Source organism: Stenella coeruleoalba (assembly GCF_951394435.1).
Source record: "Stenella coeruleoalba genome assembly, chromosome: 3".
Lineage (NCBI taxonomy): Eukaryota > Metazoa > Chordata > Mammalia > Artiodactyla > Delphinidae > Stenella > Stenella coeruleoalba.
Genome location: NC_137148.1, coordinates 82,429,764 through 82,456,366, shown reverse-complemented (window position 1 = coordinate 82,456,366; position 26,603 = coordinate 82,429,764). Strand labels below are relative to the sequence as shown.

The 26,603-nt window shown below is 34.1% G+C and overlaps 1 protein-coding gene across 1 annotated transcript in view; it reads left to right on the top strand.

Annotated features, from left to right (window-relative positions):
• Nucleotides 1–26,603, top strand: part of SLCO4C1 (solute carrier organic anion transporter family member 4C1) — a 60,919-nt gene that overhangs the window by 25,394 nt on the left and 8,922 nt on the right. The window contains exons 3-9 of the mRNA XM_079918215.1: nt 9,567–9,749; nt 15,552–15,648; nt 17,508–17,629; nt 18,797–18,909; nt 20,951–21,095; nt 21,510–21,705; nt 26,345–26,498. Coding sequence (XP_079774341.1) covers nt 9,567–9,749; nt 15,552–15,648; nt 17,508–17,629; nt 18,797–18,909; nt 20,951–21,095; nt 21,510–21,705; nt 26,345–26,498 — 1,010 coding nt within the window. The remainder of the gene's footprint in view (nt 1–9,566; nt 9,750–15,551; nt 15,649–17,507; nt 17,630–18,796; nt 18,910–20,950; nt 21,096–21,509; nt 21,706–26,344; nt 26,499–26,603) is intronic.

Below are 26,603 nucleotides of genomic sequence, written 5' to 3'. Positions count from 1 at the left end.
TGGAGATTTTCTCTGGTTGAGACAGATGTTCCTTCTGAATAAATTATTTAGCTTTTATTTCTTCCCCACATAGAAAGATTGCTGTTCAGATTTAGAATTTTTCTCTGGCACCATGCGTCTATGACATACTGTTCCTTGTTCTGTCCCACCTTGCTTGCTTCTCAATGATGCTAGGTAGACAAGTATTCATCATATAGGATGTTCACATTTATTTCTAAGTGTATTTAGTTGGTCTTTCTTACTATACATTGGTATTTCTACCATCATGTCATCTAACTTATGCATGTGAAGCTAACTTATTTTTTTGTATATTCTTTTTTTATCTCTTTCAAAATTAATTTTATGTTTTACTACTTTACTAAATTCCTTTATTGTTTTTAGTAGTTTTTCCATTGGTTCTGGAACCAATTAAGTGTTCCAAAAAGACAATTATAATTTCTGCAAATAGAAATTGTTTTACCTCTTGATTTCCAATTCATAGGCCTCTAGTTCCTTTCTCTTTCCTTCCAATACAACATGAAAAGTTGCAGAGTTAGGGCACATCCTTGTCTTACTCCTGATTTTAGCAGTCTGTATGTGTGCATATACATACATGTGTATGTATACACACTTATATGTTTGATCATGTTAAAGAAATGTCTATTCCTATTTTATGTTGACATTTGTCAGTTTGTCAGTTTTCTACTTGAAATCTATGAAACTGATCATTTGATTTTTCTAATTAGATCTAATATGTTAAATTTTAATAGACTTCCTAATGTGCTTCTTTAAAAAGACATGCTGTATTTTTCATATATGTTGTTGGATTTTGTTGCTAATATTTTGTTTATGATTTTTTTGCGTTGATATTCAGGTATGAGATTGGTCTATGGTTTTCTTCGGTGTTGTTAATCTTTTTCACATGTTATTATCAATTTGTAATCAGTAAAAATATTTTGGTAATTTTTATCTTGTTTCTATGTTCTGGAATAGATTAAGTAGTGTTAAGTTTATCATTTATTATTATTGTCATGATTATTATTTATTATATAAAGTTTTGGTAAAATTCATCTCTGAAACTATCTGGGCTTGGTAATTAACCATTTTAGATTTTCAAATTAATATGCTAGTAATTTGTTGTAAGTAGTCTCTTGTGATTTTTAAAAAATTTCTTCTCTTCTTAGTTTATTTCCTTTTTTCATGTATTATTTGTATATATGTAATTCCTCCTCATTATGTTAGCTAGTGGTTTATTTTACTGATTATTTCAAAGGATTTATTTTTGTGTGAATTTTATTATTACATTTTATTAATCAGATTTCTATTCCTTTGTTAATTCTTTCTTTTTTTTAAATAAATTAATTTTGTTATTTATTTTTGGCTTCATTGGGTCTTCGTTGCTGCACACGGGCTTTCTCTAGTTGTGGCGAGCGGGGGCTACTCTTCCCTTGCGATGCGCAGGATTCTCATTGTGGTGGCTTCTCTTGTTGTGGAGCACGGGCTCTAGGCGTGTGGGCTTCAGTAGTTGTGGCTCATGGGCTCTAGAGCGCAGGCTCAGTAGTTGTGGCACATGGGCTTAGTTGCTCTGTGGCATGTGGGATCTTCCTGGACCAGGGCTCAAACCCGGGTCTCCTGCATTGGCAGGCGGATTCTAAACCACTGCACCACCAGGGAAGTCCCACCTTTGTTAATTCTTTATTGCTTTTTATTAGAGATGCCTCTTAATTGCTTGCTTTTTTCAGTATTTCTTTTTCCTAGATATTCTTTTGCGTGTTATCTTCTCCATCGCTATTCTATGATAAACTCATCTAGTGCCAGTGGTGTTAGTGCTGGGGGCAACTCATTAATGTGCAATTTATTTTTATATGTTTTTTATTTTGACTTCTTTTTTGGGGGGTCTTTTTTTGTTTCAATGAGATGGTTTTCTTATAAGAACCACTTTAGTTATAGCATATAAATTTCGATGTGGTTTGTTTCTAGTATCATTTCTGAGAAATTTTGTAATTATAATTTTTTGATCAAAGAATAGTTTAATAGAGTTTTTTAATTTTTTTGAATTCCATATAGAAGGGCCTTTTCATTTTCTGTTGTCTTAAAAGTATCTAGCTTTTTTTTTTTTCCATTTTGGTCATAGAGTATTATTGTTATTTACTCTTTGGATTGTATACCGATATTTTTGTTGCATAATATTTGGTCAGGTTTTTTTAGAATTGTCCATGGTACCTAAAAATGGAAGACACAATTTTATAAGAGAGTAGAATTTGACATGTTTCCCTAAATTCAGTGGTACTAATTATACTGTTTAGGCCTGCTCTATTGTTGCTTATTTTTAACAATTTGCTGTTTTGGACTGGGAAAGATGAAAATTAGTCTGCTGTTTTAACTTTTTATGTCTATTTTTGCATTTCTGGTAGTATCTGCTTAATAAAAATTGCTGCTGTGTATTTATATTATTTATTTATTTATTTTTAATTTTTATGAAAGTTTAAGCCTTTATCTGTACTTGGCTGTTTTATTCTATACTTTAAAAAATATTAATAAACTTGCCTTTTTAGAACAGTTTTAGATTTACAGAAAAATTGTGAAGATAGTATAGTTTCCATATATACCACAACCATTTTCCCCTATTATTAACATCTTACTTTGTATGCTACATTTCTTATGATTAATGAATTAATATTGGTACGTCATTTATTAAATTTTCTACTTGTTAACTGAAGTCCAAACTTTATGTAGATCTACTTAGTTTTACCTAGTTTCCTTTTTCTATTTTAGGATCTGATCCAGTATACCTTATTACATTTAGTTGTCATCTCCCTTTGGCTCTTTGTGGCTGTGATAATTTCTCAGAGTTTTCTCTTTTTTTTTGATGACCATAGAAGTTTTGAGGAGTGCTGGTCAGATATTTTGTAAAATGTCCCTCAGCTGGGATTTGTCTGATGTTTTTCCTGTGATTAGACTGGCTTTATAGGATTTTCAGGGGGAGGACCACACAGGCAAAATGCCATTTTCATCACATCATATGAAGGGTACATGCTATCAACATCACTTATCACTCTTGATGAAAACCTTGATCACCTGACTCAGGTAGTATTTTTGAGGTTAATCCATTGTGAAGTAACTCTTTTCCTCCTTTCTATACTATATGATTTGGAAGAAAGTCACTATGTGCACCCAACATTTCAGAAATGGAGTGTTATGTGCCATCTCTTTGAGGATGCAGTATCTACATAAATTACTCGGAGTTATTCTGCATTAGACATTTGTCTCTTCTCCCACATTTATTTATTTATTCAATTATTTTTTTTCAGTGTGGCTGCATGGATTTATATTTTACATTAGATTATAATCCAATGCAACTTTATTTCGTTGCTCAAATTCTTCCAGCTTTGTCTACCTGGAGTTTTTTCGGTTGGCTCCTGTGTACCTTTGACATACCTCCATCATTGCAGATATTTTTGTTTGTTTTCCTTATTTTCTTGCACTCTGAGGTGCTGCAGGCTCATCCTATATATTTCCTGCTCCAGTCCTAAAATCAGCTATTTCTCCAGTGGGCCCTGGTTTCTTTAATTACGGAATGGGAAATAACTTTATCATCTAGAATACAGTGATTATATATAGTTACTTTTGCCTTTAGTCTTGCAGACTCCACTCATTCCAAAGTTACTTAGGTCAGCACCCTTACCCCCACTCTCCTTAGTGAGGTTGTTTCATGTATTTGTATTACAGTTAGATCCTTTTGTCACATTCTGCCTTTCCTCCTGGAAACTTTTGGCCTCAAATGATTTTTAAAAGTTTGTGTAGAGTTCACTCTTTGTACTATAAAGTTCAATGTATTTTGGCAAATACTAGTCAAATATATGACTAGTGTCGTATATCCACAATCAAACCATCATATAGAAGAGTTTCACTACCCTAAAAAAAATCCTGTGGTGGTTCATCTGTTCAACCCTCCCTCCCCTCTTCCCTTGGCAACTATTTCTATGGTTTTACTTTTCCAGATTGTCATATATTTGGAATTATAAAGTATGTATCCTTTGTGGACTGGATTCTTTCACTTAGCAATAAACATTTAAGATACATCCATGCCTTTCTGTGGCTTGACATCTCATTATCAATTTTTATCAATTCTAGGAAAAGTAAAAGAAGGAAATTATTCAGAAGTAATGCAGAGAGAGTAATATATTGGATACAGTAGTTTTAATAAGTAGATCTTAGGCCTTGTTTATTTGGGAAAAATGATAAAATTAGATCTGTTAACTGTTACAGCCTTTCATGTAGTACTGTAAAATGGGATATAGCCGGGCTAAAATATTGATACCCACAAACCTTAGACAGCTGAAGTACTTAAAACAGATCTGTGGAGAGGGACTGCAAAGATCAGTGACATGAAACTGATTATCCAGAAATAAACCCATACATAGGAAATGTAACAAAATATGTACTCTTTGGTTAATCCAACACAATGCTATAATCCCTGTCTTTTCCCACTAAAATATATTACATATGAATTAAAAAATAAAGTAGTAAAAATGCTAGGATAAAACCCAACATAAATAACTTTATATGTAATCATGGAGAAAGGGAAGACTTTTATAAGTCAGATATCAAACTCAGAAGCTCTGAAGTAAATTTGAGAAGTTAGTTCACAGAAAAACATGCAGGTGGCCAATAAATATACAGAAAAATGCTTAAGTTCACTGAAGATTTTTTCAAAAGTGTTGCTGCATTGCTAATGGGAATGCATATATTTATAACTCTTTGTTATGGCAACTTGGCAAATCAAATATAAATATTTATACACGTTGACCTGGCAGTTCCACTTTTTGGAACCTGTTGTACGATAGGCTTGCACAAATATGCCAAGATAAATTTTAAAAATATTCATCACAACATTGTTTTGACCTGAATGTATGTATAATATAATATTAATAATATATGTTATATTATTATTAAATAGAAGTTGGGAGGGAGATGCAAGAGGGAGGGGATATGGGGATATATGTATGCATATAGCTGATTCACTTTGTTATACAGCAGAAACTAACACAACACTGTAAAACAATTATACTCCAATAAAGATGTTAAAAAGAAAGCATACAAGCAAACTTAAAAAAAAAATAGAAGTTGTGGACTTGGTAAATAAATCACATTTATGCTGTGGAATATTATAACAGTGCCAACAAAGAAATTTAAATACAGCTTTAAGTTCCAACATCAAGGATTTCTAGGACATAAGAAGTGAAAACTGGAAGTTGTTGAAAATAAGGATAGTATGTTTCATATGATCATACATATGTAAAAATGTAAATGGATATAAAACATGTGAATGTGTGAGAAAATGTCTGAAAAATGATCGAAGGAACTGTTAACGGGTTATTGCCTTCATCTAAGTGACATGGGAGAGCATAAATAGAGGCAGGCAGAGGTAAGGGAGAGCTTGGATTTTTTCTTGGTATTCTTCTGTTTTATTTAAAATTTATTTAAACAAGTAGGTTGAAACCCATTGATTACTTCCTCTTGGAGAAACAAAAAAACACCAAAACCCCACAGAATACTCTTATAATCAAAAAGTCTACCAGATTACTACAGAAAGATATTTTCCTAAAGGCAATTTACCTATTATAAAAAGGAAATAGGAGAAAATAGTAAACCAATAATGCATGTACGTATGTTCAGTTTTGCAAAATGAACAATTTGCAAATAACAAAGCAAATAATAAGAGGTTGTTAGTCTAATCTGCTACCTCCAGGAAAGTGAATATTGAAACCAAGAATTATAATTCAAATGTTTGACATGACCAGGGAAATATCACAGATAATGCAGACCTAGCCCAGTTATAAATATAAATAAATTATCTGCCAAAATATCCATCAACCTCTTATAACATGAATATATACAGTATTATAGAGTATATTTTAAATACAAAATTTAAAATATATATTTTTATGCATAGAATTTGCATCTGAAAATTTGATGACAGTGAACCAGTTAAAGAATATTCAGGATTGGTGCTTTAGGGGCCTATGTCTCATCAATCAGGAAATAATAAATCTTGATCTGATATCAAGGAAATGAAAATAGAATTAGCTGAGGCCATTGTTAAAATGAAAATTCCTGGATACTACACCAGATTCAAAGGGAAAGGGTTGGAAATATATTTTTAACAAATCTCTTAGTTCATTAATATTATATGATGAGTTTAGGAAATATGGATTTACTTTAATACCCAGGCTTTGAATGTGATTTTTTTTTTTTTTTTGCGGTACACGGGCCTCTCACTGTTGTGCCCTCTCCTGTTGTGGAGCACAGGCTCCGGACGCGCAGGCTTAGCAGCCATGGCTCACAGGCCTAGCCGCTCCGCGGCATGTGGGATCTTCGTGGACCGGGGCACAAACCTGTGTCCCCTGCATTGGCAGGTGGACTCTCAACCACTGCGCCACCAGGGAAGCCACTGAATGTGATTTTTTAAAAAGATTTTAATCAAATCCTAAAGATAACTATTTCTCAGGTATCTAAATTGGAAAGGAAGAGGTAAAATTATCATTATATGCAGATGACATGATATGATATATAGAAAACCCTAAAGACTCCACACAAAAACCACTAGAACTGGTAAAAGAATTCAGCAAGGTAGCAGGATACAAGTTTAACATACAGAAATCTGTTGCATTTCTTTACACTAACAATAAAATATCAGAAAGGGAAAGTAAAAAGACAATCCCTTTTAAAATTGCATTAAAAATATATAATACTTAGGAATAAACCTAACAAAGGAGGTGAAAGACTTATATGCTGAGAACTGTGAAACATTGATAAAGAAAACTGAAGATAATTTAAAGAAATGGAAAGATATCCCATGCTCTTGGACTGGAAGAATTAATATTGTTAAAGTGGCCATATTACACAAAGCAGTCTATAGATTTAATGCAATCCCTATCAAATTACCCATGACATTTTTCACAGAACTAGAACAAATAATACTAAAATTTATACAGAACCATGAAAGACCCAGAATTGTCAAAGCAATTCTGAGGAAAAAGAACAAAGCTGGAGGCATAACCCTCGCAGACTTCAGACAATACTACAAAGCTACAGTAATGAAAACAGTGTTGTATTGGCACAAAAACAGACGTGGATCAGTGGAACAGAAAGGAGACCCCAGGAAAAAACCCACACACCTAAAGTCAATTAATCTTTGACAAAGGAGGCAAGAATATACAATGGGAAAAAGACAGTCTCTTTGGCAAGTGGTGTTGGGAAAGCTGGACAGCCACATATAAATAAATGAAGTTAGAACACTCCCTCACACCATACACAAAAATAAACTCAGAATGGCTTAAAGACTTAAATATGAAACATGACACCATAAAACTCCTAGAAGAGAACATAGACAAAACATTCCCTAACATAAATTGTTACAATGTTTTCTTAGGTCAGTCTCCCAAGGCAACAGAAATAAAAGCAGAAATAAACAAATGGGACCTAATCAAACGTATAAGCTTTTGCACAGCAAAGGAAACCGTAAACAAGACGAAAAGACAACCTACAGACTGGGAGAAAATATTTGCAAATGATGTGACCAACAAGGGCTTAATTTCCAAAATATATGAACAGCTCATACAACTCAATAACAAAAAAAACAACCCAATCAGAAAATGGGCAGAAGACCTAAATACACATTTCTCCAAAGAAGACATACACATGGCCAATAGGTTTATGAAAAGATGCTCAATATCACTAATTATTAGAGAAATGCAAATCAAAACTACAATGAGGTATCACCTCACACTGGTTAAAATGGCCATCATTAAAAAATCTACAAATATCAAGTGCTGGAGAGGGTGTGGTGAAAAGGGAACCCTCTTACACTGTTGGTGGGAATGTAAATTGGTGCAGCCACTGTGGAAACAGTAAGAAGTTTCCTTAAAAAACTAAAAACAGAGTTGCCACATGATCTGGCAGTCCCATTCATGGGCATATATTCAGAGAAAACTCTAATTTGAAAAGATACATGTACCCCAGTGTTAATAGCAGCACCATTTACAATAGCCAAGACGTGGAAGCAACATAAATGTACATTGATGGATGAATGGATAAAGAAGACTCAATACATAAAATGGAATACTACTCAGCCATAAAAAATAATGAAATACTGCCATTTGCAGTAACATGGATGGACCTAGAGATTACCATAGTAAGTGCAGTAAGCCAGAGAGAGAAAGATGAGTACCGTATGATATCATTTATATGTGGAATCTAAAATACAATACAAATGAACTTATTTATAAAACAGAAACAGACCCACAGACATAGAAAACAAACCTAGGGTTACCCCCCTTAGGGAAAGTGGGTGGGGGAGAGATAAATTAAGAGTTTGGGATTAGCAGATACAATCTATATAAAAATAGATAAACAAAAAGGTCCTACTGTATAGCACAGGGAGCTAAATACATTCAATATCCTGTAATAAACCATAATGGAAAAGAATATGAAAAAGAATATATATATATATATATATATGTGTATAACTGAGTCACCTTGCTAAACACCAGAAACTAACACAACATTGTAAATCTACTTCAATAAAAGGAAAAAAAGAAAAAAATAGATAACAATTTTTCCTTTTAAAATATTCAAAAAAACATCCTATGGACCCAAAGATTGCTTCAAAATATAAATGTAATAAAATATTTGACCTGTAAAAAAGAAGGACATAACTTCTAAGTATTACTGCTTTGTAGTGAATATTTTAAAAAATTAATTAATTTTTGTCTGCGTTGGGTCTTTGTTGCTGTGCGCGGGCTTTCTCTAGTTGCAGCGAGCGTTGGCTATTCTTGGTTGCGGTGCACAGGCTTCTCATTGCAGTGGCTTCTCTTGTTGCAGATCATGGGCTCTAGGCTCACGGGCTTCAGTAGTTATGGCATGTGGGCTCAGTAATTGTGGCTCACGGGCTCTAGAGTGCAGGCTCAGTAGTTGTGGTGCACGGGCTTTGTTGCTCAGCGGCATGTGGGATCTTCCCAGATCAGGGCTCGAACCTGTGTCCCCTGCATTGGCAGGCAGATTCTTAACCACTGTGCCACCATGGGAGTCTCATGTAGTGAATATTGAGAATTACTGTTTTGGCCAAAATATCCTATAGTCTAAGTACACTTTTCAAATGTGTTTAAGATGCTGATTGATAAAATCAATATAGTGGTAACAAAAAAAAAATCTTTTTAAAGAAAAAATCAATATGGTGGTCATACTGTATTTATGACTTGTAAAAATATCAAGTGTAGTGTTTTTTTTCCCTTCAATTTGAAAACTGTCCTTCCCTGGCACCACTTAATTCACTTGTGTTTACACAATTTGTTAATTTTGGTTCTTAAGTAATGTTTCTCAGTTTTGTTCTGTATTTTCTAAATTTTGATGTAATGTTTCATAAATTGTTTTTAATAATGTATGTATTTTTAAATATTTTAAGTATAATCAAAGTGAAGTGATTGGAAGAAATAAGGAAGGTTATGTTAGGCAAGTATAATTTGTAAGATGTTTAAATTATTAGCTAAAATTTTGATAAATTCACAATTTTTTTTCCCCTAAAGATACATGCTTAACAGCAAAGAATAAAACCACCTGTACGGCTTCAAGTTCTTCACTTTTCTACTACTTGTATGTCTTTATTTTGGGACAACTATTGCTGGGAACAGGAGGAACTCCTCTTTATACCCTAGGAACAGCCTTTATTGATGATTCTGTGCCCACCCACAAATCTTCTCTCTATATAGGTAAGTTTGCTCTGTAATGTTAATGTCTCGGTGTCATTTTATCTTATTGCTTGTTTAATTTATAAGTAAAACATAACATACACTTATTAAGAAGTTATGATTTCATAGGTATTTACATTTGGTAAATGCAATATTACTTTTTTTGTTTATATGCTGATGTATCATGTCCTTTAGTTGAATGCGGTTATGATTTTTATTGACATCCTGCTCTGTTTCCTGTGGGGGGCATGCCAGCCTTCCTGGAAGTGCCATCCAAGCAGTAGGCTGTCTAGATTGCTGGAATGTACCCCAGGCTAATTTACACAGGTGTGGGGATAGAGCTCTGCTGTTCTACTGACTTACTTCATCCTACGTGGACTTGACTAGAGTCAACAAAAGAAACCACACAATGGTACTCAGAAACTCCTGTGGAGTTCTCTATTTCAGATTAATGCCTTTTATGTATGACTCAATTTTTTCCTTTGTGAACTAATACTTAGCAGTACAAGTTTCTCTTAAATTCCATCCCTGAAGTTCCTGGAAGGTAGAGTTAACTAGACCATGCATGGCCCTACATCCAAATTAATGTGTAATTTATTTGCACATGAATTTTCACTTTATCAGTCTATTATTCTAATGTAGGGGACTTAGTCCATTTGGACTACTATAACAGAATACCATAGACTATTTGGCTTCCAAGCAAGAGAAATTTATTTGTCACAATCCTGGAGGCTGAGAAATACAAGATCAGGGTGCCCATAGATTTAGTATCTGGTAAGGGCCCATTTCTTGGTTCATAGACAGCTGACTTTTAGCCATGGCAGAAGGGACAAGGGAGCTCTCTGGGGCCTTCTTTTAAGGGCACACTAGTTCCTTTTTGAGGGCTCCACTCTTATGACCTAATCACTTCCCAAAGGCCCCACCTCCAAATACAATTGCATTGGGAATTAGTTTTCAACATATGAATTTTGGGGTGACACAAACTCTTAGTCTATAACAAAGACCTATTGCCGTAGTCACTGGAAGCCAAGTGTGTTCAATGCAGCCCTGATAGAGGGTACTAATCTCTTAGGCTCATCTTTAATATGGAAAGCACTACACTTCTACTGTTTTCTCTACTTGCTTTGCTTTGGTCTCTCCACAAGATCTGATGCTCTCATTACACATTCTGGCTGATCTGTACAACTTCTCCATTTACTAATTTAACAGTGCTTTTATTTCAATTAGCTACTAGTGATGCTTTTCACTCTTCCAGTTCACAGATTTTCTTTCTGAGGTCCTCTTCTAATCAGTACTTCTCATAAAACAACTTCAATCTTTATATTTTAGTAACACACAAAATACGAAGTTATTCAAAGATTATTTAAGCATGCGAAGGTGGAGTGAAGGCCCACGAGACCATCCCAGATTTGAAGTTCTCTAGGACTTGACAGTTCTCAGGGCTATGATTTATCACAGCAGAAAGATACAAAGCAAAATCAGCAGAGGGAAAAGGTACATGAGGTGAAGTAGAGACAACCAGCTGCAAGCTTATAAGAGTCCACTCCCTCCTCATGGAGCCCCCTACAGATTGAAATTAATTCCTCCAGCCAGGAGTTGTGACAACATGTATGAAATGTTTTCTACCAGCTAAGTTCATTAGAGATTCAACGCCCAAGGATTTTATTGGTAGTTGATCATGTAGGAACCCTCTGCCTTGCACATAGAAAATTTCTAGACTCTCAGAAGGAATACAAGTGTTCAACAAAACCGCATTGTTTATACGAACAGTTTGAGCACAATGAGCCACCTTTATTAGTTAGGGAACTGTGGCATCCCTCTGGACATTTAAGATCCCAGGTGCCAGACAAAAGCCAAAGTTGCAAGCAGGTCTTTCTAAAGATAGGAGCCACAAGGCCTGCTACCTTATCTTTTTCTTCTACTGTAGGAATTCATTGAATGGTAATTTTTGAGAGTAAAGGAAAAAAACAAAAAGTAACAAAACTGGGAAACTCATTTTAGTTTTTTTCAATTTCAGTTAACTGATACTTTTCATTGGGTAATTAGGTTTTGTTGATTGAAATCCTTTCATATGCTTTTTATATTTGTATACATTTCCCCATTTCCAAAATCTTCCTCCCTTCTTTATTTCTTTTAAAATAGTATATATTACTGGTAGCATGCCTTCCTCTATGTGAAACAATTTTATGTAACAAGGCAAAAATGGGCAAAATGAAAACAGTCAAAATTTGCTACCTATTAGAATGAAGGAAAAAAGTGGTTACACAGCATCTCTAGCCTCACAACCTTTTCCTCTTTAAATGCTTTTTTGGGGTTTACAATTTTTGTCCTTTAATTGAACTTTTAAATTCATTTAATGTTATTTTGTGTTTAAATTTTTCATCTTAATATGTGCTTCCTATCTGCTCTACACTCTTATTTCTTGCCCTTTTTTTCTTTCTTTTTGATAATTTAATATTTATTATTTCATTTCTCCCCTCCATTAACTTCCTAGGTATATGCTCTTTTACTGTTCATCTGCTAATTACCTTATATGCACACTTGATTTTATGAAATTCTAATGTTAATTGATACTTTTACCACATTCCTAATCATCACATAGGTCTTAAAACCCTTTAAATTTATTCCTTTCCCAACATTTATTCAATTATTTCTGTGTACTCTAATCCCTTCTATATTTAAATTCCTGAAATAAGTGTTATTGTTTTATTTAAAAATATTGATCCACTTTTATAAACATGTTTACCTTTTTTTATTGCTCTTCTTTACTTTGCTACTCTGAGTTTCAGTCTGGGATCATTTTCCTTTAACATGAAGAACAGTCTTGAGTTAATTTATTGCAACAGTCTGCATGTGATGAATTCTCTTAGTTTTTCATCTAGTTTTCACTGGGAATAGATAATTAGTTAGCCATTAATTTTCTTTCAGTACTTTAAAAGTGCTATTCTACTGTATTCACTTCCACTGTTTCTTATGTATGTTTACCATTTTTAAGATTCTTTTCTGGTATTTGATTTTCATTTGTTTTATTTACTATGAGTGTATAGGTGAAAGATTACATTTATTTCATCTGTTTTGAACTTATATGACTTAATGAATATATTGCTTGATACTTTTCATTGGTTTTGGAATATTTCCTATGATTATTAATATAACTTCTGCCCTATTGTCTCCTCTCCTGGGACTCTAGTTACTCCAATTACATGTATGGTAGGCCTTTGTGGGTTTTGTTTTTTTTTAATGTATTCTTTCTCCTTTACTGTCTTTTCTGTATTTTCTATCCTGTATTTTTTCTGTGCTTGTTGATAAATATTTACTGATTTAATAATATATTTTCCAGTTTAGTAATACTCAGTTCAGTTCTAAGTAATCTGCTGTGGATCCATTTCATTTTTATTGTGACAAATGCATTTTATAGTTCTAGAATTTTTTTTCAGAATCACTCTGTGTGTCTTTTAATAACTTTCCCACCTCTGTCGTACATGGGAACACTACAGTCTGGGATGCCCTTTATCTAATTTCAGGGACTGAGTAAGTGCTAAACTGCACTTACTCTGTGAGCCAGTCTACTTCTAACTCATCCTTGCTTTTAGAGTATAGCCTCGTAGGTGCCAACTTAAAATGTAGGACAGGGAAAGTTTATAAGCTCTACTCCCTAAACTGCAACTTTTGTTTCCCTACTTCCTAGAGACTAGCAAAAGACAGTTTACCCTCCCAGTGCCTCTTATAGAATTAGCCAACATACCCAGGAAAAAAAATCAGTCCCAATTTTTGTTAAATCTCTCTCTTCTTAAGAATCTTAACACAGTGGTCCTTCACTATTTTTATCTGCCTTATATTTAAAAATAATTTTTACAGTTTTTAAAAGTTTTTCTTAGTGGGCAATTTGGTTGGAAATGCTAGTCTACCATAGGTTATCCACCATTACCAGAATTTTTAATTTTGGGGTCATAGCAAATTCACCTTTCATCAATTGAAAACTTTAAATTCTTTGCTTTCTTGATATATTTCTTTTATGAACATATTTGTGAACATATGCAAAGCATTCTTTATTGTTAACCAAGGAGTAATTGCTGAGGACTGAGAAAGCAGGTGATATAGATAGTGCTATTCAGTGTGAATTACATAGATCCATGCCAACATGAAGAAAGTCAAAAAATGAAAATAAACTTTTAGAAACTTTTATAGCAATTTTTTAAAATAGATCTATTTATTTATTTAGGCTGTGTTGGGTCTTCGTTGCTGCTCGTGGGCTTTCTCTAGTTGCGGCAAGTGGGGGCCACTCCTCATTGTGGTGCACAGGCTTCTCATTGTGGTGGCCTCCCTTGTTGCAGAGCATGGGTTCTAGGCACACGGGCTTCAGTAGTTGTGGCCCGCAGGCTCTAGAGCGCAAGCTCAGCAGTTGTGGCGCACGGGCCCAGTTGCTCCACAGCATGTGGGATCTTCCCAGCCCAGGGCCTGAACACGTGTCCCCTGCACTGGCAGGCAGATTCTTAACCACTGTGCCACCAGGGAAGCCCTATAGCAATTTTATACTTCCACAAAACTTATAAGGTATTCTTACAAATGTATCAGTCTAAACCCTTTTGGAAATAATTTATAAAAGGATCTATCACCAAAGATAATTTGGGAATCATTGATTTCCAGATTTCCAGCATTTTTAATCATGTACTTTTAGCTATCAAATTTTTTGAGCATGAGTCATATATATATATATATATATATATATACTTATTTATAAATTATATACTTAAAATTTTCTACCAATACATTTTTTACATTCAAAAATACAGTTATGGGCTTCCCTGGTGGCGCAGTGGTTGAGAGTCCGCCTGCCAATGCAGGGGACGCGGGTTCGTGCCCCAGTCCGGGAGGATCCACATGCCACGGAGCGGCTGGGCCTGTGAGCCATGGCTGCTGAGCCTGCGGATCCGGAGCCTGTGCTCCGCAACGGGAGAGGCCACAACAGTGAGAGGCCCGTGTACCACAAAAAAAAAAAAAAAAATATATATATATATATATATATATATATATAGTTATAATATAAATTAGGGTAGTTGATAGATAAATAAAAGTTCTTATATGTTTTCAGATCATCTTGAATGACCTCTACTTTGGAGCCTTGATCTAGTACATAAGTCATTTTTACCATTGATGTATGCTTCACTTTGTGTATGGTATATTCCTTTTCTTTTGTGTATGAGAACGAGAATCTCAGTAATTAATGAAAAAATTCAGAAGGTGGTAGTATATGAAGATACTGATGTATGCATAATTTTTTAACAAAAAGTAAAAAGTTATATATGGCAAAGTTTTAAATATCAGAGAAATAAGGTCAGTTTAATTCTGTTGCAAGTTAAAATGGGAGATTCACTAAGAGAAGGAGTTTAATGGTTTACTTTTAAGAAACAGACTAATGAACCAGATCCAGGTTTTAAATCAGCTGCCATAGAATGCTTTTGGAATGTGTATAGAATATAAAAGCCTTCTCATTTCACTTTGTTTTCTTCCGTAAGAATTGTAGCCAGTAATTACTATCACTGTTCACAAAGGGTAATAGTAGATGAACTACCCCTGCTGTGAGTTAACGTGATATAACTTTCATAAATTTATAATTATTGGATTTGTTGCCATCACTATTGTAGTCTAAAAAATTTGACATTGAATTATGTATTTTAAGCTCCTTGACAAATATGTGTAATTTTCATATAATTCTAATCATTTTGTTTTTCTATAGTAAAATATTTCTCTTTCTTCACTTGTCAGACATTCAAAGCAAAGTCCCACAGATGACCATTTTCATTGTCTTTGTTCTTTTTCTAGGAATTGGCTATTCCATGTCAATTTTAGGCCCTGCTGTTGGCTATGTGTTGGGAGGACAGTTGCTAACCGTGTACATTGATGCTGATTTGGGACAAAGGCAAGGCAATATCTATTTTTCTTTTATTTAGCTTTATATTATTTGAATCACGTTAGTACCATAGGCGGAATATTTTTATAATATTTCTTCAGAATATCATGAGGGATTTTTCAGGAAACAAAACTGAATACACACAATTTTTATGTACTATTTTGGCTGCATTGCTTCACGAATTAATGCCACACCATCTCTTGGTATAGAGTATTTATTTACAAATAAGGATGCTTAATAGTTAGATGGTGAAAATTTTCAAAATACATAACCAGTTCCCTGTGCATTGTTCAAAAATAATAGTTTAATTAAAGTTAGTTGTGCTTTCAGTAGATTTAGCTGTAGGTAGATAGCCTGAGGAGTCTCGAGAGTTTATGATTCTCAGACTAAGTGCTATAGTAGCTCTGATAATATAGAGATCACAATTGTTCAGCTTTAACAACTGTAACACTGGAGGATAATAATAGGTAATGTTTGTTTATCCCATACTGTGTTCTAGACAACATAGGTTTTGTGTATAATGTAATTTTACATGCCATTTTATTTAATCCTCTTAATAATCTTATAAGGTAGTTGATACACAGAACTTGGTAAGTGGCCAAGGCATGAAATGTTTTCAGATCATCTTGAAGTAGATCTTTTTGACTCCAAAATCCAAAATCAGATCATCTTGAAGTAGATCTTTTTGACTCCAAAATCCAAAATCAGATCATCTTGAAGTAGATCTTTTTGACTCCAAAATCCCCTTCTTACCCACTGAGTTACCATCTCCTTTTCCTGAATAAAGAAGTTAGTGGCCTTTGCTGAGGCCATATTTTCTCATTTTACTGTAACTTCACAGTCCTTTGCATGACTGTGAGCAATGAATAAGAAAATGTGGTCACAGTATGTGATTTGTTAGTCCCAGGTTAATCTTTTAGAGACTAGGTTAATCTGTTTTGTTTTGTTTTTTTTTTTTTTGGTACGTGGGCCTCTCACTGTTGTGGCCTCTCCCGCTGTGGAGCACAGGCTCCGGCCGCGCAGGCCCAGCGGCCATGGCTCAGGGGCCCAGCCGCTCTGCGGCATGTGGGATCTTCCTGGACCGGGGCATGAACCCGTGACCCCTGCATCGGCAGGCGGACTCTCAACCACTGCGCCACCGGGGAAGCCCTAGGTTAATCTTTTAGAGACTATAGGTTAATAAAAAATTTCAGAAGGTGGTACAACACAAAGATACTGATGTTTGTAGCCCTAGGTTAATCTTTTCCAGACTGTATAAAAAGGTGTACAGAGGAAGCCCTTGAGCAGAAAGCTGGGTTTTAATTTCAGTGGAGTGAAATGAGTTGTAGAAATGATGTATTTTGAGGAAGAGCCTGTTGATATAAAAATATGACAACCATTATAACAAACTGTTAATATATTATCACTTTAAGAAGAATTTCACATTCAAATGAATGCCACAATTGGGGCATAGTGTATGGGCGTTTAACAAAAATCAGTGATTCGCTGTGAGATGTATTTAGTATTCTATATATATACTATATATTATAATATTCAGAGAAGAAAAATGTAGCCAAAGTTAGATAAAGAATGTTCAGAAATTCCATGCATGCTTTCAAATAGTCAACATAGATATATTTACTATTAAATATTTAAAACCTCTGTGTTGTATTTGCCATGTGGAATACTTTGTAAATCATTATTCTTAGAGCTCTCACTTATGCCTGCTATCCATTGTGATTCTTCAAAATGGCTCCACTAGAAATTTTGGATAATATAATAATATTTCTCTATATATGCATTTGAATGATAAATTATATAATTATCGTGACTGAGTTTTAATTAACAAGGTAGAGTTGACTTTTACCTCCTGTTTTTCTGTCATATAGCATTGATATCACTGAGGATGATCCACGATGGCTGGGGGCATGGTGGATTGGATTTCTCATGTCTTGGCTTTTTGCCTGGTCTTTGATAATACCTTTTTCTTGCTTTCCAAAGCACTTACCAGGTAAAAATATTTTCTTTAAAACCAGGGAGTTTTATTCCAATTCTAGGCCAATTGTTGCTTTCTACATTATTACTAAGAACCCTAGAAAATTCACGATTTTTTTTAATAGAATCTCAGTTGTCTGCCTATGCAAACTTTTGAATATCTGTCTTTATTTTAGGAAATATTGGGTAACAATCTTAATATTCATGGTTTTTCTTTATTTTCATTTAATACCCAATAAAACTGTACATATTCACCTCTTTATTAAATTTATATCTTATGTGTTATCTGGAATCTTGCTTTATGTTTATGTGAGATATAATATCTTTTAAACTATTAGTTTGTATTTAGTTAGTAACTTCAAGAGCCAATCGGCTTTAAATTATTGATGTTAATTATTTATTAATGATAGTACAAGTACTTTTTTTTCAATTGTCACCAAAGTCATGCTTTTGTATACTTTTTTTTTTTTTTTTCGGTATGTGGGCCTCTCACTGTTGTGGCCTCTCCCGTCGCGGAGCACAGGCTCCAGACGTGCAGGCTCAGTGGCCATGGCTCACGGGCCCAGCCGCTCCGCGGCATGTGGGATCTTCCCGGACTGGGGCACGAACCCGTGTCCTCTGCATCGGCAGGCAGACTCTTAACCACTGCGCCACCAGGGAAGCCCTTGTATACTTATTTTCACCAAATTTCAATACTAAAAATCTGCCCTAAAAGAAAAGATTAATAGAAAAGAATATCTATTCCTTTGTCTGTGAGATTTTGTTTCTTTATAATCATGTGGTTCATATACATATCTATAGAAGTATTTTTCTCCAGGCTGAAGGCATTTAGTTGTTTCTGTTATATGTAACAGAATAGATGTAACAGGATAGATGATTAACTTCTGGAAATGGGTAGAAGAAAAGTAGGCAGAGTAGAAGTAGATGGACTCATTGATTTCTTTCTACCTTGGGCCATCCAACTTATGAGTCTATGTATTGACTGTTTTCTCAGATTTATTCACGGTACTATTATTAAAAATTAGACATGATAATAGGTAATAAATATTATTTCATCTAAAAAACATGTTAGAATTAGAGTAGAAGAGAAGCGCTTTAAACATTCTTTGTTTAATGCATAAAGGATGAGAAAGAATCATTAGAAAGCAAGAAGATAGAGTGGGTAAATTTACTATATTTTTAGGTACAGCAGAAATTCAAGATGGAAAAACTTCCCAGATTCATCAGAGTAATTCTTTACAACATACAGATGGGAATTTTGGACAAAGTTTTAAAGATTTTCCAGCTGCTCTAAAGGTAAAATAACACTGTACACACACACACACACACACACACACACACATACAACTATACACACATACATATGTAGATATATGTATATATTACATATATGTGTAAACAGTATATCCATACACACAAATATTATCATAATGCACTCTTGCTGGCTTATTTACTATAGTTCTAGCTCTTATAAAAACCTCTTCAGATTTAATTGTATTGTGCTTTGAGTAAATGAAAACTATTCCAGAGTAGATCGGTTGGAAGAACATGAGTTATCTTATTGGCAATATCAATATTCAGTGGTTCCGCGTTAGCATGTAGTCCATTATCCCATGCCGTTTCCCTTGTGTAATGGATGGATCAATTATCATTGAATTGTAAATGTTTTTGAGAATGCCAAACCAATATTTTTCCCTTGTGAAAGAAGTGGCGGTTAGTGGTTACTTGTTTTGAATTTGAGGTTAAAGAAACAAAAGTGTTATGGTCTGTTTTATTGAACTCGGCAGAGAAGTATTCTTTCTATTTAGCATCATAAAAGTTTTGTACATAAGGGAATTTATAATTTTACCTTTTCAAGATTTGAACTTATTTACTTTTTATTATTTTTTTCCCTCCTCAAATGAAAGCCTTAACATGTTTTTACTCCATTCATCCTACTTTTTAACTCTCCTTCCTCCTCTTCCATACAGGCACATTCTTGTGTTTTGCTGAGATTGTTTATAATTTTTAATTCTAATTACTGTTATTTTCTTTTATAGTAGTTCTCTTCTATTTCATATATTTCTATTTATTCTATAAATTCTTATATGTATCAAGAGTCATTACTCACCAATGCTTTTTTTATCCTTATGTTCTCATGCTTTGAGATCTTGATTCTGATTCAGATCTCTATAGATACAGCATTTTATTGCTGGTTTTTCTCAGATAGGATGCCATCTAAGTATCCTTGAATGTCAGAATGATATTTCTGACTGGATGGATACTTTCAGATCATACTCCTTTAATTCTAGTAGTCTGTAGATGTTGTTTGGCTCTTTTCTAGTTAAATATGTTGCAGTTGAGAAGTTTCAAGTTAATGTGATTCTTAGTTATTTCTATCTGCAAATTTGTAAATTTTTTCATTTCTCTTTGATTTCAGGAAATTCACTAGTTTATTCCTAAATATGTATCATTTTTCATTAATCCTTGCTTGGAGTCCGTTATCTTTTTCAATCTGAAAACTTAAATATTTTCTGCTCATTATTTTTAAAAATTATTGCATTTCTTCATTCAGGTACTTTTTTTCCTTTTGTCACTATTGTTATTCTTATGTTCGATCATCTGGCTCTGACTTCTAAATCTCTTATCTTGCCTTTTTGTGACTCCTTTGTGTGTGTGTGTTGCTCAGTTTTATTAAATTTTTTTGCATTGAATATTCTAGAACTATACTTGGTGGTTTTTCACTTTATGGTTAAATATTGTGAAATAACTGAATCTCTACACTCCCCTCTGGTAGATTAATAAGGTTCTGAGAACTCCAGCAATATAGACCCTTATTGAAAATTGCTTAACTCTATACCTAAGGTTCTTAACTACCGAGAGCAATACTTGTGGAGCAATACCAAAAGTTTGATACTTAGAGACCACTCTCATCTTTGCTCACAGTCAGTTCTTCATTTACTGGACATAGGGATTCAGAACACAATTTAAAAAAATCGAATATGGGGTAGATTTATTGTATGGAGATATATAGTAAGACTGGGGAAGAGAACTTTCCAAGCCAGCTTCTACCTCCTTTCCTGGTCCCTTGCATATGATCAAGGCACATTCACCCTGCTGATTAATCATCTGTCAATTTTCTAGGTGCTCCATGTATAAATTTTCTCAACATTGTATGTATAAAACTATTAGTGATCAGTATTTATACTTTTGTGCTAAAGAAAATGCTGAAATTTTACAAATAATTATATTGTGTGTATTTAAAATGTGCTATTTCATCATGGTACCTACCATTCTAATGCTGCATTTTGCAGTATAATCATAGTTATTCATTTGGTGAACTGTATTTTTTCTTTAGAATTTGATGAGGAATACTGTCTTTATGTGTTTAGTTCTATCAACTTGCTCAGAAGCCTTAGTTACTACTGGATTTGCTACATTTTTACCTAAATTTATAGAAAATCAGTTTGGATTGTCTTCCAGCTCTGCAGCTACCCTTGCAGGTAAAACATTTTCTTTGTTCTAGCTTAATCTAATAATCTTACTTTACCACATTAGATATTTATTAAAATAGCATAAAATTTTGGATAGCCCACTCCTTGAAGTTTAAACTTTACACTGATTTTGATAAACGTTTCCAATTTTCTGACATTAGACAATCTATTGTATGAATTTGAGAGATACAAATGCTATATACCGAGGTAAAGCGAATATATATTAATCTTAATATTCAAAACATTAATTTTATTAATCTCTTAATATAACTGTTAACTCATTTACTCATGTTGTTTCTAAATCACATGAGTGCTTTCATATGTTAAAACCATAGTACTACTTGTTTTTGATGTTTTCCAATTGTTGGTATAAATTACTGAGTATACGTGTATGTTTTCTCACTGTGTCTTCTTTCTCATTAGGGACTGTTTTAATTCCGGGAGCTGCTCTTGGTCAGATTTTAGGTGGTATCCTTGTTTCGAAATTCAAAATGACGTGTAAAAACATAATGAAGTTTGCTTTGCTCATGTCTATAACTGCACTTACACTGACTTTCGTATTTGTTTATGCCAACTGTGAAAATGAGCCATTTGCAGGTGTATCTGAATCATATAATGGGTAAATATATTTCACTGCTTTTTGATATTAATATCAGAGTAATAAACTATGTGTGTATTTCCAAGTATATGCTTTCTTAAATAAAATGATAAGAAATTGGCTTTTTAAAAAAAATTGGAAGGCTGCTTTTCCTATGTAAGACTATGTAGTTTTTACTTTTAGTTTCAATAACTGATATCATATTAACAGTTGGATATTTTTTCAGAAAGAATTTAAGAAACAACTATTCTGTACTGAGTACTATTCTCGGGGATACAAAGATTAATATTACAGAATCTTTGTCCGTAACGGATTCAACATCCTAGGGAGAATTTCATATTATATGTTCCTATTGATTTAAATTTTAAAACTCCCTATGGTGAAATTCTCCTATTAGATGGATTGAAAATAGGCTAGTAGAGAAATTAAAATGAAGCTAAAACTAGGTGATACTAATCACTGTTGTGTTTACTTTAGAAGTTCATGTTTATTATAGAGAAATAAATAACTTCTTGTTGTTATGACCTGTAAACATATTTCTACCTATACCTGGTTTGACCATTTTATCTTTCCTTGCCTTGTTTGTTTTGCTGTGAAATCCTAAGCCACAACAGAGGATCAGGCTGTAGGACATTGCCCAGCAGTGTGTTTTATGGCCCACGGTGCTGCTTTAATTGTTTGAATATATGTGTTTGAGACTGTTGAAGGGGGTGGTGCTCCAGGTCAAGGACTCTCTAATTTTGTATTAATATGGCATTCAGATAACCTAAATAAAGGAAAAAGTTTGGTTTGAAAAGTTTGCCAGTAACAATTATCGTGATTTGTAGCTACTGTTCATGTCTGTCATTCTTTTATATTAATGAAAAATGTTCGAAAGCAATGTTTAGTCCAGCTCCATTACATTTGTTCAACAATTCATCGACTGCTTCCTCTGGCAGACTTTTATGGCAAAATTCCTACTCTAAAGGAGTTTCCAGGGTAGCAGGATAGATTGGGAAACAAAACAGTGAATGAACAATGAATTAGGTGGTGAGAGATATAAAAGGCTATGGAATTAAAAAGAGCTTTTCAGTTTCTTTAATTAGATTTAGGAATGGCTTCATGGCATAATAGAGAAATAGGGCTAAAATATCCTCTAAGTATACAAAAAGCTTGAGAGAGAAAGATTTGGGAGAGAGGGAATGGCAAAGGAATATGTTAAGCCAAAGCATAAATGCTAGAAAGTGAAGGTACCAGGCGCTTAGGTCATGTGTCTGGAAATAGTAGAAAGATACCTGGAAAGGTCGAAAGATAGATAGAGGTAAGTTGTACAGAAACTGACTGACACCTATAAACTTTACCCAAATGTACCCCAAGAAACCACTTTTTTTGTATGTTCCTTTTAGAAGTACAGAAACTTCTGGATAGTTTAATACTACTCTATCACCTTGATGCAGAGATGATGTGGATGTGAATCCATCTGATATTTTCTACCTTAAGCAAGAGTCACTACCAGATGAGTGGCCTTAGCCTAATCAGAAGGGAAAGCAAGTGAGGTGGTGTCAGTTTGAGGTGCATGTGGGGGCTGGTCATCGAGAGGTATCAAGGTCTGGGACATAGAGACAGAGCTTAATTACATACACATTCTCAGTGGTGAAAAAAACTGAAAGTGAGTATACACACATACACACGCACATTCACACACACGGGATGTGTGTGCGTGTGTGTGTAGATTCTATTAATTTTTTCAGTATTTTTTTTCAGTATTTTTTCCCTATCTGGCCTATAGCTAGAATTTCATTGCTTATCTGAAACAGCACCTTAAAGAGGCATGTCTATCAAGGAGTTGCAGTAGATTTAGGGAAATCTTTGCTTATTGTAGAAACATAATTATAGAATAATAATTTGGATTCAAATAAGACATTAATGTTTAAATTCAGCTATTCGTGATAAACATGTTTCTCATATATACATATATATGCATAAACACACATTTATGTGTATTTTTAAAATTATATATTTTTTGTGTATAATCAAAATGATATATTTTAAATATTTTTAATATTCAATTTTTAAAAATTTAAGATTTTTATATATTAAAAATATGTATATATTAAGAAAATTTAATAAACTTCACAGGCACTGGCTATTTTCCTGGTAATAGTTTCCCCTTTACTTTATGAAATAAACCTTTAGAAAATGTGTAGGCTAAGGTGATTAAACCCTTGATAATAAAGAATATATTCTATATTTCTTTGTTTCTACTGTAGTTTGCCTCAGACTGTCTTAAATTTTCATGTTCTTAGTAATCATTTATCAATAATATGGGGATTATATATTGGAAAAATTTAATTTAAAAATTATTGTGTAGAGGCTATTTCTAGAGTTGTAGGGATAGTTTTTCTGTCACCTTATTTCTACATCTATATTGTAAACTAGATGTGGGCAGAGACTATCCTGATTGCTTTCATGAATGGAATCATGCTTGATAAAGACATCTAGCAGCAGCCTGTGGAATAGATTTGAAGACAGAGAGACTCTAAGCAGAGAGATGAATTACTTAAAATTTACTCTTTGATCACCCTTTCCTTCAAACTCCCTACTGATTTGTTCCCCATTTGTTTTATATTCTTCTCTTTAATCTGTTTCCTTCATGAGCTTCTTGTTCTCCACTTACTCCTTAGGTATCATCATTTTGCAACATAGCAGTTATCTTCTGATACTTAGATAAATCACTCATTTACTGTTTTTGATCCCCAGTGCAAGAAACTTGGCTTCATGGCTGCAGGGAATTTTATTCCTCCCTCCCTCCCTCTTCCCTTCCTCCCTTCCTTTCTTTCCCTCTCCCCGCCTCCGTCTCTCCCTCCCTCCCTCCCTGCCCTCCTTCCTCCCTCCCTTCCTTCCTCTATCTTTATCTCTACTTCTTTATTTATTTTAGATATATTTCCACCACTTTGAGTCTAGCACATGATTGGAGCTCACTACGTATTCATGAAATAAATGAACTCCCAAGACCTCTCTGTACTCTTCGACTCTTTATATGGTTGATCTTATCATTCTCAGAGTTTCAGCTACATCTATATGCAAATGGATATTAAGATACCTGGCTCCAGGCCAGATTTCTTCACCAAATTTGAGACTCTTAATCTCAATATGTATAAAACCATACCCATCACCTCTTCCCCAGAACTAGTTCTTCTCCACCAAAATGCCAAGTTAGACTCTAGGAGTCACTCTTGACTTTTCCATCCTGTTCCTATCTTCAGTCAACCAAACACCAAATCTTACTGATTCTACATCCAAAATATTTCTCAAATCTGTTTTTGTTTTAATCAAAATTCTATTTTAGTTCTCCTACACATTATCATAATTTATTGCCTAGGGTATTGTAACTGGTCCCCTTCCTCCAAATTCAAACTCCACATAGGGTTATTTCTTTAAAATGTACTTTTCACATTGCCACTTTTCAGTCTAAAATACTTGATTACTTTTTCAAAATAAGTTAAATCCCATTGTTTTTTAACAAGGCCCATGAGGCTTTCAACAATCTGGTCCATGACTCTTTTCCAACTACATTTCCTATCACTCTCTGCCTCAGACATCATTCATATTTCTCCATATAGAATGTTATTTCTCACCTTTTGACTTTTATCAGCTTCTCTGAAGTACCCTTCGCCTTCCCCATTTACTCAGCTAACTCTTACTCATTCTCTAAGACTGATCTCAGACAGATGCTCCTTCAGACCCACTTATCTAAACTTTGGCTTGTTTTAAGTGTCATTCCTCAGTGCAGATGTATAAAATACACTCTGTTGATATCTATAACCACAGTCTATAACCATATTAGTGTATAAATTTGTGTCCACTCTACTCCTAGACTGTGAAATCTTTGAGAATGGTGACTGTCTTATCAGCTTTGTAGTCCCAATACCTAGCATAGGGCCTAGCACTTGCTCAATATATATTGGTTTAATGAACAAATAAATAAGGGATTGGAGAAGTTTCTTTGCCTAGGGTAACCCTTTATATTTTAAAAGATGTTCCTCCTATTAAGAGGCAGCATGGAACAACACCAAGCCTGGGAACCAGGAGTATTATATTTGGAAAAGAAAGAAAAGTAAATTAATTTCTCTGGGACTTAGTTTTCCCATTGATAAAGTGAGTATGCTGAAGATTACAATTGTATTCATCCTTCCAGGTTTAAAATTTCACTCACATCCCAGGGAAATTAGGCAGTGTGTGGATACATTTTGGTTGTCACAACTAAGGGGATGCTACTGGCATCCAGTGGGTAGAGGCCAGGGATGCTGCTAAATGTACTACAACCCACAGAACCAGCCCTCCCTCACCCCGCACCAAAAAAAGAAAGAAAGAAAAAAAAAGAATTATCTGGTACCAAATGAGAAACTGCTTTATTTGCTTACTCTGCCTATGTTTTTTAAATCATTGACAGACATTATATTATATAGCTATTGTTTCTACTGCCTGTCTCTTCCACAAGAAGTTAATTAAGCTGTATGTGAAAAGGCAGACATTCTGTTTGTTTTATTTGTTCAGTAATTAAATGAAGTGTTGAGTAAGTGAATAAATGATTGAATGGCAAGATATAACAATGCTTCTGAACTGTTCATTAAAAGTTATAACATAGATAATTTACCCATCTTTTATTTCTTGTTGACAGGACAGGAAAACTGGGAAACTTGATCGCTCCTTGTAATGCCAATTGTAACTGCCTGCGATCATATTATTATCCTATCTGTGGAGGAAATGGAATCCAATATTTTTCTCCCTGCTATGCAGGTTGTACAAATTCTGTTTCCAAAAGACATCCAAAGGTAACTTGTGTCTTTACCTTACTTTACCTTACTTCCTTTACCTCAATGAGGCAGTATGTTTGTGTATTTCTGATGCCCTTCCTTATCCCTCTAGTGGTGTTATGC